The sequence below is a fragment of the Globicephala melas genome, chromosome 12 (assembly GCF_963455315.2).
Source record: "Globicephala melas chromosome 12, mGloMel1.2, whole genome shotgun sequence".
Taxonomy (NCBI): domain Eukaryota; kingdom Metazoa; phylum Chordata; class Mammalia; order Artiodactyla; family Delphinidae; genus Globicephala; species Globicephala melas.
The window spans coordinates 38,858,436-38,871,390 of record NC_083325.1 but is presented as its reverse complement, the minus strand read 5'-3'; the positions used below and the strand labels follow the sequence as shown (position 1 = coordinate 38,871,390).

Below are 12,955 nucleotides of genomic sequence, written 5' to 3'. Positions count from 1 at the left end.
TAAGATCAGACTGCTGGGGTCCCCGTATGCAAATACCTTAATTACAGGCGCGCAGAGGCCGCTGCAGCTTCCGCACTTCCCCTCGAGTGCGCTCCGGGACGCCCGCCAGCGCGGGGGCGGGGATTTGCATGTGCGAAATCAGGAAGAGGGGGAACCACCCAACGAAAACCCCAGCTGTCCTTACCCCAGGCTGGGAGGACGGGCCCCACTTCGCCGCCCGGCCCGCCCCCAAGTGCTCGCGGGCGGCCGGCCCTCTAGACGTCACCGCACCCTCCCACCCGCTCCTGAACTTTAAGCCACGCGTCCAAGAACACCCTGGAGGAGGGGGATTTCTCAGGAGCCGGCGGCTTTCGCACGCTCAGGGCCGTCGCCTCCCGGCTCCCAGCGTTCCCTGCGCTCCCGAAGGTCCCGCGCTCGCGCTTCCGCGACGAGGTCCCAACCCCACCGGGGCTCCGGGAGAGCGGGCGGGGGCCGGGGCGGGGCACAGGCGGGGCACGGGCACGGGCGGGGCGGGGCGCGGGCCGCTGAGGGCGGAAGCACGCGCGCAGGTCGCAAGACGCTCCGCCCCCGCCCCAGCCCGGGGGAAGCGGCGGTGAGGAGTTTACGTCAGCCGCGGGAAGTCCCCCCCCGCCGGGCTGTTCGCCTCTCGGGCCGACCAGCCCTCAGCTGTAGCAGCGCTCCGCCTCCTGGCTCCTGCAGCCGGGACGGGCAACGCCGGGTGACCGGAGCGCGAGAATTAAGCGGGTGGGAAGGTGTGAGCCGCAAACCCAGAGGAGGGCGGGAAGGAGGAAGAGGAGGACCCGGGGGTGGTCAGGGGGACTGGGGATCCCGCCGGCAGAGGTCCCTTGGCCGCCTGACTAACGGGCTGACTGACTGCAGCGGCTTCGGGTCCGGACGCTCGGAGCGGGGCGGCGCGGTGAGCTGAGCCATGGCCTCAGGTGAGTGTTCTCGGCGCGGGCTACCGAGGGCCGGGCGCGAGCCTGGCCCCGACGGCGGGGGCGGAGGAGGAGAGCGTCCGAGGGTCTTGCCGCTCAGGGTTTCGGGCGCTCAATTTTGGTTGTGACTCATTCTGTCTTTAAAATCGCCTCTGGCAAACTGTCAGCCTTTTAAAAAAGTAAGCTGGTTCAGGGTTTGCGTGCGAAATCAAAGTCACGCTCTGTAATTTGATGCCATTATAATAGCCGGAGCCTTAGAGTTTCCCAAAGACTTGGTTTTTGGATTAGGGAAGTAATAAGAATCTAAATAAAGGAGAACGAAGATTTCCCGTATTTAAAAATTGATTTAAATTGAAACGGTGGTTTTACGTTTTAGAACAGGAACGAGGAGCCTTCCGACCTCAGGAGAGGTCTATCTTTTTTAGTTTAATTTCATCAGTTGCCAAGAGGTGGTCGCTGTCGTGCTGACAGTTGGACAAAATGCGGTGCGGCTTTAAAAATCACCAGTGGTATTTTAACAGGTCTTACGTGGAAATGTTGCTTCAACAAAGTGAATCATTTTTACTGTAAAGTGCGTACTTTCTAATTTATGGAACAGAAGTCGAGTTTTGTTTTGTTTTCCTTTGTTGGAAAGAAGGGGAAAAGAGGATTTTTAGAATCCCCGTGCTTTAAAATATGAGTAAGAATGAAAACAACTTTCTATCACTTATGTGAATACTTACTTTTAGTCAATAAATGCGTGGATCTCTTGTTTGGGGGAAACCAGTTTACCAAGAAACTGCTTAAAGGGTGAGGGAGGGAGCCTCACATCCAGCCATGGTTTAGGTCTGCCTGTAATCTAAGGGAAGTAAATCAGGTAGACTGCATTCGAGTGGGATCTTTACAGAAGTCTGGCAAGGTTTATGGGGGCACTTTCCCGGCAGAGGGAGCAGCGTGAGCAGAGGCTGGGGGGCCTAAAAGTGTGGATTAACCCTGTGCTAGGAGGCTACAGAGGGAGGCTTGTTTATGCTTGACCCGCATCCTCCCAACTCCCTGGTTCAGTGACCCTCAGTAGAAGGCTGATGACTAGCGGAGAAGAGGAAGTAGAAAGCATAAAGGACTTTTTTTTTTAAAGGGTTGAGCAGAACAAATCCACAGCTAGTGCTGTAGGCTGAGAAGGAAATTGGGGTGGTTCACATGACATTTGATTTCAGTTTGTCTGTGGTTTTCATGTGAGAATACAAATGTAGTTTAACATATTTCAACTTTCTCTTTAGCCACCTAAGTGACCCTGAACTTTCAGATAATCTTGTAAATTCATAAATTCAAACCGTATATAAATTAAAAGTGCGAAGTGACTTGAAACACTTGGTAAATTTATTGATTATCAGAAAGATTTTGTATGAAAGTTAAAGAAGAGCCAGCATTATAAGAAAAAAAAATCAGCCTTCTGGTAATTTAACCAAACTTTGTTGATATATGGCATGAATGTAATACTCCTAATTCTTTCAAAAGAGAAAGAAAATAATTAGCCATTTATATAGAGTATCCTAAGACCCACATCATTTAAAAATGTGATACAATTTAAACTTGTTTAATGACACTATATTTTGTTCTGTTGTGAGGACTGATTTCCTAAATTGAAGGGGAAAAAATTTAAAGGAGTGGAAAGTTGTAGGGTAATTTTCTTTTCTTGTTTTTCCTGTTTTCTGGAGTTGCATTAAAATGGGACTGTTTAAAATATAACAAGTTATTTAAGTTGTAATTCAGTTGTCTGAAAACTGCTGAGGAAAAGTCTGGGTGTCCTTAATCACTCAGTAAAGACCTTAGACAAAAACATTCACAAAATTATAAACTCCCATCCTGTTTTGAAACAGTAATTTAACCGAAAGAGTAACAACAACGACAAAAAAACTTTTGCTTAATTAGTTTACCATTGTCTAGTTTAGAGTCTGTTTGTAGTAAAGTTGTATAAAACCTCAAAAAGTATTTTTTATTGATTACCAAGCATTTAAGACCATTTCTTACCGGATGTAATATGTAAATAGGTGTCTGTAGTTGAATATATGATCTGTATAACGTGAAAGTAACAGATCATTATTTCATAAATAAAATTATATAAGTACCATGAATAACTGGGACTTTATGTATGATTCTGAATTTTGTTCAATTAAATTATGTTATTTAGGATTTCACAGCTCAAGTTCTATTAAGCTGTCTTTATTGCTTTTTTAAAAAAAATTACACCTTGGTTCCAGTCTTTTGACACAATTAATGAGGACAGGCATTAAGAAAAATGTTCTCAGTCCTATCCAAGGTATGCATAGACAGTCATTACTCTTGTATATTTATGATTCTATCCTGTTTAGTATAAATAAAATTAGCTCTTTTTTGGTCTGAATTTAAAGCTTCTCATTGTTCCAGTAGAAAGTGCAAATGTTCCTGTGTGCGCATAGCTCTGTTTACTAATAAATAGTATTGTATTTGGTAAAATATGTTTTAAAATTTAGGTAATTTATTTTTATTTACAGTTTTAAAAATTATTATTTTTTAAATTGGAGTATAATTGATTTACAGTATTGTTTAGTTTCACATGTACAGCATAGTGATTCGGGTTTTTTTTGCATATTCGGGTATATTCCATTATGGGTTATTACAAAATATTGGGTATAATTCCCTGTGCTATACAGTAAATCCTTGTTGCTTATCTATTTTATGTATAGCATATTCACAGTTTTCTTTAGTATAGTTCTGCTACGTCACATAATAGGAAGTACATGAAGATATCGTGTACTACTTACCAACTTTGCACTACTTACCAACTTTGTAGTGTAAATTGCAAGAGAACTGTTTGTCTTGAGTAAAGGGGAAAAACTCAGTGTAGTACGACACAATTTAATCTTTAATGAAAAACTGGAGCTGGAATTGATAGGTAAAGACAGTGATTTATTGTTTTTAGTAGAAGACTGAACACATAAACATGAAGGCTGCTTCAGAAGTGCAACACATGAAAATGTAGAGATAACAGTAGTATAAAAGAATTAAGATGATATATGATAGACATAGAGTGAAGGGAATGAGCAAGTGAAATGACTAGGGAGGAATCATGATGACTCATAATTGGGAACATCTGGGGTGTGTGTAGTATCTTTCTCAAATATAATTTGAGGGACTCAGAATTTCCTTTTGTTCCATCTTTCTTTCATCTGTGTTTTCTGCAAATGATTGTGTTTGTAGGCACATGACCCAAATAATTGCATGGGATATACTTACAGTAAAAAATTATTTGTTTAATTCATATTTAAATGGGCATCCTATAATTTTTATTTTTAAATCTGACGGTCTTAATCCAGACAGATGATTTGGCCCTGCCATCTGTTTTTAATTTCGTTTCTCTACTTTTTTCACCCTGGAAGTTAAAATTTTTTTTCAGGACTTATTCTTCCACCCCACACCCCAATGGCAGTGGAATCTCTAGCAGTAAAATCTCTTTGCCAAAATTTTTTACATATTTTATTTACCTTGTGGTGCATACATCAGTCAAATACTCATCTGCAAATTCCCTTACTTGGATTCTTAAAGCCCAGATGAGAGAGTCAGCCTGATATATTAGAGTAAACCTGGATTTCAGTCCATGATGGACCTGGGTTGGTTTTTATTCCAGTTCTGCCACTCTATGATTTGAAAATGGGTATAACAACTGCAGAGTCTTAATAGGAGCAAATGAGGTAATGCATGCCCATAAATGTTAGTTTTCTTCTGTACTGGAGCTCTTTTGGGACTCAGACCTCTAGGAAACAGGAGCTCCTAGAAACACTTGGCACTTAATACTGTTTAAGTATCCTGATGATTCTAGAATTTTATGAAACCTTAAGGTTTCATAAAAATAGACTAGACCAGATGCTAGATAGAAAATATATCTTTCAAGAATATGTAAGCATGCCCATTTACTTTTAAATAATTTGAAGTAGTTTTGTGTATATTTAAACTAGGGGAGTAGAAGTTGACAGTGATGTTTGGAGGCAGTCTCCTTTGTCCACTTAAATGATAGTAAGCATTCTGAAGAAGAAAGTAAATAAAAATTGCTTAGTAAATAAACCACGTGTCCTTTTGCTAATTTGATTGATATAACTTATCCTTCCTTTGATTTCTTTTGCACCTTCTGTGTTAGTCTTTTTCTGTCTTTATGGGAATAGGCTTGAGTTTTCCTTGCCCTTTTGTTAATTGGATACAATTCTGTGTATGAAGTGGTAACTCTAAATTTTTATCATAATTGGGAAGAAATGGAAAAACTCACCTGTGTCTTAAGGTAAAGAAGGTCATCAACATAATTCAGTTGGGTTTGAGGAAAGAAGAACAGGTCTTTTCTTTTTCTCCAAAGTGAGTAGAGGTGATATTTAGAAAAGAATATGTTGGTAACTCCATTTGCTCCTTTGGGTCTCAGGCAATCTGTTATCCTGTACTTCAGTGAATGAGATTCAGTCTCTAGTCAGTTATTCAAAATTGTGGTGTTCACACATTGGCATGCTGTCTTGTAAGAAGTGTTACTGATGATAGTTAAAATATTAATTTTGTAAAAGATTTATTTTAAATATCAGTGCAGTTGAAGGCTATCTCTGTAATAGTGCTTTTTTTCTCTTGCTTGCATTTGGGTAAGCTTTTTAGAGTGGGAGAGAGTTACAAGTAGTCAGAATTCCTCCACCTAGTCTGTCCATCACCCGGCTCATCCTTGTACATGAATTTTGGGGTTGCTTCTCCAGATATGTGCGTTGTTGTTTCCACTTCTTTGTGTTTTAGGGCAATGGTTCTTAATCAGGAGTGTATTCAAATTGCTTGGGAAGTTTTTTTCAGAAACAAGTCTGGGCTTTAGATGGATTTCTATCTCTATTCAGCAGATCTCAGGTGGGGTCAGGACATGTATGTTTTTTGAAAAAGCTACCTAGGTGATTCTGATATATAGCCCCAATATGAACTTTGTTCCAGGAATTTCATTGCATCTAAATACTCACTTGCCTGTGCCAAGATGCATTATCTTCTTAAACTAATTTGCATTTATTTTAGCTTATTTGCTATATCAGTTATTGTGACTTTATCCACAGCTGCTTTTATGCTGCTTGTTCTCTGAATTTGACCCCCCTGGGATCCCAGCTGTCATATTTGCTAATGTCATTCGTAATTTCTTTTTCTTATAACTTTATATAATTTTGAACTTTAGTTTTAGCAACTGTAAAATGGGATAATAATTCCTGTCCTGTTTTTATGAGACTAAAGTTAAAAGGATCAAATGAGAAATGTATACTAAAGTGCCTTAAAACAGTGTTTTAATTACTATAATTAACATCTTTTCACTGTGCAATTAATGCTGGTTCCCAGTGCTAGCTGTCTGACAGTTGATCATCCACTTTTATCTTTTATTTCAATGTACGTTCTTTTTTTTTCTTTTTTTTCCAATGTACTTTCTTTTTTTAATCTTAAAAACTCAAATAGCACTCTTTCTTGCCTAAGTGCAAATAAAAACATAAATATATCTTGCAGACATTTTGGCTATATTTCAAATGTTATTCTGGTCTGTATGAGCATTTTACAATACTGTTAAAAATTTAGGGGTCAATCCCAGCTGTGCATAATATTGGTTAACGAAAAGTACAGTAATCAGCTTGTTTAGAACCAACTTTTGAAGACGTTTCTATGATTTTCAAAACTGTAGTGATTTGAGATAATCTTAGTTAAGAGTACTCATTTTCTCTACAGTTCCCTGATTTATGTTTTACCAACTTCCACTCCATAGATGATTGCATTTCACCACTTTTTATCTTCAGGAAGGATGGCACTTCAGAACAGGGTACTGAGGAAGGAAGTAACTGATACACTGTACTGATGCATGATATTATAAACGATTTATAGCTGGGAATTTTTTTAAAATTATAAATAGAGGTAAAGAAATTAGAATATGAATAGGTATGAGGAGTATGAAGGTGTAGCGATTTTAGTACTTACAAAGCACTGCTTTTTTCCTTAGTAGTACAACCTAATAAGGAAAATGTGAATAATTATTAATATAGTCTTTCAATGTTTGCATAATGTAGACAAACAAAAAGATCTTTAGATTTTCAGTCATTCATTCCACAGATATTTACTGAATATCTGTGCAAGGCACTGATGAGTAGGACACAATTCCTGCCTTTAGGTAGCTTGAAGAAATAAAACAAGTTGTTTGAAGAAATAAAACAAGTAGCTTTTTTTCAAGAAGAAATAAAACAGTGAGTCTTCCCTAACTTCAGTTATTTGCAATAATTGCCATAAACAAAACGCTGTGATAGTTTAGAGGAGGGGAAGATTATTTCCAGCTGGGGGAATGGAGAATATTACAGTAAACTCTGGTTGTTAGACTTTTTACCAATAAAGAGCTTCTACAATAGAAAGAATAGAGTTCAAGGGTTTTTTTAAGTACTTGATGTTATATGATAAATAATATTTGTCATTTTTAGAATTTAAAAATCTTTAGAAAATGTTTTATTTAATCTTTCAGCAACTGCTTTTCTGTTCTCTTGTCTACAGACTTTTTTCTTAAACACACTTTCTATTTAAGCCTAGCACTTTTATTCACACTCCTCCCTCAAAAGTTAGCCACTTACCATTAGTGATGTCATTCTATATCAACTTCCCACTAAGACACCTTTAAATAAGCAGTGGGCAGGGATTTATTTGACCTTTAGTTCAACCACAAAGATGATTTAAGATATTACTTAAAAAATACTGTTGAGTATTTTGAACTTCGTTTTCAGAGGAAAATGTACTTTCTTTTAAATACTCCTACAAGGATATATAAGGTTGTGAAATTTTTTGTCTTTTTTTATTATAGTTCACTTACAATGTTGTGTTAGTTTCTCTTGTACAGCAAAGTGAATCATATATATATATATACACACACATATGTATACAAATATATATCCACTCTTTTTTAGATTCTTTTCTCATATAAGTCATTACACAGTATTGAGTAGAGTTCCCTGTGCTATACAGTAGGTTCTATTTTTGTGGCTGCGCTGGGTCTTTGTTGCTGCGCACGGGCTTTCTCTAGTTGCGGCAAGCAGGGGCTACTCTTCTTGCAGTGCACGGGCTTCTCATTGCAGTGGCTTCTCTTGTTGCAGAGCATGGGCTGTAGGCGTGAGGGCTTCAGTAGTTGCAGCACGCAGGCTCAGTAGTTGCGACACATGGGCCCCAGAGGGCATGGGCTTCAGTAGTTGTGGCGCATGGGCTCAGTAGTTGCGGCGCACAGGCTCTAGAGCACAGGCTCAGTAGTTGCCCCGCAGCATGTGGGATCTTCCCAGACCAGGGATCGAACCTGTGTCCCCTGCATTGGCAGGCGGATTCTTAACCACTGGACCACCAGAGAAGTCCTATAGAGTAGGTTCTTATTTGTTATCTATTTCATATATAGTAGTGTGTATATGTCAATCCCAATCTCCCAGTTTATCCTTCCCAAGGATGCAAAATTGAAATGCTCATCTGCGTGCGTTACATTTTTCAGTAAAATTGAAATAAATATTATTAACTTGATTAGGTTAAAGTCAGTTTTCCCTGGCTCTTTGCCTTTTGAATAAACAAATAGGTAGTAAATTCAAGCACAAGGAGTCTAAACCAAACAGAATCAAATTAAAGATACCAGTAATACTTTACTTAGTAACACAAAGTAGAAAATATGGAGCCATCAATGATTCTTTACTTTCTCTTAACCCTAATGTTCGTTCAGTCACCAAGTACTGTCAATTTTATCTTTTAAATAATCCTTCATTCCTATTATCACTACCAAATTTCAGAAATACTCTCATCATTGCCCACATTACTGTAACAGCCTCTAAATTGATCACCTTACTTTCTCTTTTCCTTTTAATCTGTTCACTGCCACCAGAATTCTTACTCTAAAATGTCAATCAGATCATGTGATTCCCCTGCATAAAACCTTACATTGATTCTCTGTCGCTCATAGAATGAAATCCAAATCTCCAGATGTACTCTGGCTTTGGTTCTCTTTCTAAGGGTGGAAGTGTACTTCATTTCCATTGGGGCTGTATTGTGATTCTTTGGCTCTTTTTTACTGTGCCTCCACCTTTGGACACACTCTTCCCTTTCTCTAGAATGCCTGCGTTTCTCCCTTCCCCCTCCCCACCCTTTTGCTTCAGTACCTCTTTTTTTCCTTTGACATAGGCTTTCCTGACTCTTTTGTTCTTATTACAATTTTATGCAGAATTTTGTTAGCATAAACAAAATTTTGTTCCTTCCTCTATAGTCTAATAATTTGTGTTGTTTGCCTCACTATTCTGTAAGATCCTTGAAAGAAGCAGTTGTGTATATACTGTCATGGTATCACTATAAATCATTGTTTTCAAGAAAGCATTCGAAATAATAATAGACCATTTACTGAATATTTGTTATATGTCTGATACTTGGTAAGAACCTAACACATGTTATCTCTAATACTCACAACAACCCTATGTGGTAGGTGCTATTGTTATTATCTCCATTTTATAGAGTAGGAAACTTAAGAGATATGATATTTCCAGGGTCTTCAATGTTAAGATGTGGCTGAGGAGTACTCAAAAGGCCTCTTCCCCATACTGCACTGATAATACCCACTGTGTTACCCTTTCTGAAGATTTGCTTGCATCATAACAGAGGATAAGCCTTTAGTCAAATAAATGGATATCTTAATTGTGGGAATTTAGAAATCACTAAACTGATTGAGGGAGGGTTTTTTGGGGGGTTTTGGGTTTTGATTTGGGGTTTTTTTTTAGTGGAAGGCATCTTTATACCCCTGAAATAAAGATACATTGCTAAGTACCCTACTTGTAAGCACACTTGAGTGTCTTTATTAAACTGTCATTTCCATGATTTGGATCATTTCCATGATTTGGATAATAAGAGGGGGCAAAAGTGCATATGTTTTAGACAGCTTTATTGACATATAACTAATGTACAATAAATTACACATGTTTAAAGTATGCAATTTTATAACTTTTGACGTATTTATACAATTTTGAGATCATCACCACAATCAAGTAATTAACATGTCTGTCATTCCCCAAAGTTCCCCATCCACTCCACACCCCTATGCTTAGGCAACCAGTGATCTGCTTTCTATCATTATAGATTAGTTTACATATTCTAGAGTTTTATATAAATGGAATCATAACAGTATGTGCACTTTTGATCTGGCTTCTTTCACTCAGCGTATTTATTTTGAGATTCATCCATGTTGTTCTGTGTATCCGTATTGATTCTAAAGGTATATATTTTGAATTACATTTGCTATAGAAAGTAAATAGTTATTTTCTTTTCCTCTGTTGTGTCTTATACTTTAGGTGGGACTGACTGAAAATTCTTTTGAGCGTAAAGTCCCTTCTGGAACTTGTTTTGCTGTACTATGTATAAGTCCTTTAAGATTCCAATGGAGATATAAAAAACTTAACATTTCCTTCTGCGAGGATTTAAATACATTTTCATTTTCAATGAACAGTCTTTTAGTCCACTGTTAAGTCTAATGTAAAATCAAGCAAAGTCACTTTTGGAATATAATATTGTACTTCTGAAGACTATCTTCTTGACCCATTTGGGAGAATTTTGGGGAAAAACCCTTCTACTTGGTCTCATGTAAGTGGGTATCTCTGAAGTGGTTATCACAGAACTTCACTCTGGCATTAGTTATAGATATTAAACAATAAAGTGCTAACCAGTAAATATGATTTGAATGACTTGTGTTTACACTGTACGGGAGCTCAATTTGAATGAGAGAGAAGAGTGTCTTTGCCACCCAATCTTTGATAATTACATTTCAACCTTGTTATTTAATATTGAGAGGGAAAATTTTTTAGTCTACTGTTTTATAAAAAACAAAATGGTCAATATCCATTATCATTCCTATTTTAATCTCACCCTCCCCCCTTTTAAAATTTTCAGGTAGTAATGAACCACGTATAGAGATAATTGAACAACCCAGGCAGAGGGGAATGCGTTTTAGATACAAATGTGAAGGGCGATCAGCAGGCAGCATTCCAGGGGAGCACAGCACAGACAACAACCGAACATACCCGTCTATCCAGGTAATAGACCATTCTCCTGTGTGTGTCTGTCTCTTAGTTGCTTCATATTTTAGCTACAGCAACTATGTTAAAGACCCACCTTCTTCACAGTGATCTCCAGCAGCTTTTCTTCCTTTTTTTTCTTTTTAATTGATCTATATACTGCATAGAATTCTAGGGACATTTATTAAGTACAGCATGGATTCTTCATCCCTGTGGATAGTTATACATTGTGTGTTAATCTAAGTAGAGTGATTCCCAGTGCTTAGTATACATTGGCAGCTTTTGGATGATGATCCCTTTCATGGAACAAAAAGCTAATGAGGAAAAAGCATTCTCTCCTTGCAGAGGTGATCAGAATTGTTCTGTAGATTGAAAACATGCATTTGGGAATTCAATTAGAATTCTTCCTGCAGTCACTTGGTTAATCTAGGGTCTATGTAAAAAGAGAACATTTTTTGTCTTTTTTCCCCCTTACCTTTATTGCCTATCCCTGATACTCTGGGTTGCCTTGACTGATTTGAAATATTGTCACTTTTTAAATATAGTTTTTTCATATTAGCATAAATTTCGAAAGCAGTTTGACTTTGGTAATATACTATAATTATAAACTATACCATATTTGTATTTTATATTTATATACATTTCCTTCAGTTTTTAATGATTTTTTTTTATTCTTTAAATGCCAATTTAAAACCTTAATGGCAGAGTGGATTTTTGAAAAGTTTTATTCAATGTTTCATCAGCAGATCTGAATTCACTATTTTATAACTAGATTATTTACAGAGTTTACTCTATTGAACTTAAAGGAAATGCTAAGTTATATAACAAGCCAATGGCAAAATTACATATTGAATTACAAATTCCAATCTTCTATCACATTTTTTTGTTAGCAATATGGATTTGAGTTAGATCTAAGTCTTTTTATATAATGTTAAAATGGGAGAGGTGCTAATAAAAGGTAAATAAGAAAACAGTAATCTTCTATTCCTTTAAGAGTGAATTTTAGCTCTTCTCCATAATTCAGCTTATTCTATACATTCTCTTTAATATTTCTAAGGTCTATATCCTTACCATTCCAGTATGTTCTAAACAACTTTGCAGCTTGAGTTCTACATTAGCCTACCTTATGTTTTTTTCTTTTTTCTTTTTTTTTTGGCTGCACCACACGGCTTACAGGATCTTAGTTCCCCAACCAGGGATCGAACCTGTGCCCCTGCAATGGAAGCACAGAATCCTAACCACTGGACCGCCAGGGAATTCCCAGCCTTACACATTTAAGTTGTTACCTTCTCTTTTATTCAGAAAAGCAATAAATACTTTCTGGTTACTGTTCAAATTAAGTTTAAATTCAAAATTATGAATTTTAATGCCCTTTTACCTGTGAAACCACCTATTCTTACTTAACTGCCTTGTCATTTGTGCTTGCAAATTTGCCAGCTTCCAACCTAAACATTAGCTCATCCCCACATGCTTCCGTCCTCTCCCATGTTTAACTCTTCTCTTCTTTCTCAGTGTTCTGTGTGAAAACTTAATTTTGCAAAACTCAACTTGATTTATTGCCTGTTACACAGTGAACACTTGCAGTATGCTTACTGATTAACAAATATTTTTTTAAATGGAATGTAATGTATTAAGTAAAATGATCATATTTGTGTGCTATCATTTCCATTATGGCTTAAATATATACTTTTTTGTTTTTTGGCTGCATTGGGTCTTCATTGCTGCGTGTGGGCTTTCTCTAGTTGCGGCGAGTGAGGGCTACTCTTCGTTGCGGTGCGTGGGCGTCTTATTGCCGTGGCTTCTCTTGTGGAGCACAGGCTCTAGGCGCACCGGCTTCAGTAGTTGCAGCACGCGGGCTCAGTAGTTGTATCTTGCGGGCTCTAGAGCATAGCCTCAGTAGTTGTGGTGCACGGGCTTAGTTGCTCCGTGGCATGTGGGATCTTCCCAGACCAGGGCTCC

At 38.0% G+C, this 12,955-nt stretch overlaps 1 protein-coding gene and 1 long non-coding RNA gene across 3 annotated transcripts in view; one reads left to right on the top strand and one right to left on the bottom strand.

Annotated features, from left to right (window-relative positions):
- Positions 1-254, bottom strand: part of LOC132598222 (uncharacterized) — an 80,181-nt gene extending 79,927 nt beyond the window's left edge. For both annotated transcript variants that reach the window (XR_009566140.2, XR_009566139.2), the window contains exon 1: positions 37-254. This is a non-coding gene — a long non-coding RNA (uncharacterized lncRNA). The remainder of the gene's footprint in view (positions 1-36) is intronic.
- A 537-nt stretch (positions 255-791) lies between these two features.
- Positions 792-12,955, top strand: part of REL (REL proto-oncogene, NF-kB subunit) — a 34,417-nt gene continuing 22,253 nt past the window's right edge. Inside the window, exons 1-2 of the mRNA XM_030877309.3 lie at positions 792-938; positions 10,872-11,014. Coding sequence (XP_030733169.1) covers positions 929-938; positions 10,872-11,014 — 153 coding nt within the window. The 5' untranslated portion in view covers positions 792-928. The remainder of the gene's footprint in view (positions 939-10,871; positions 11,015-12,955) is intronic.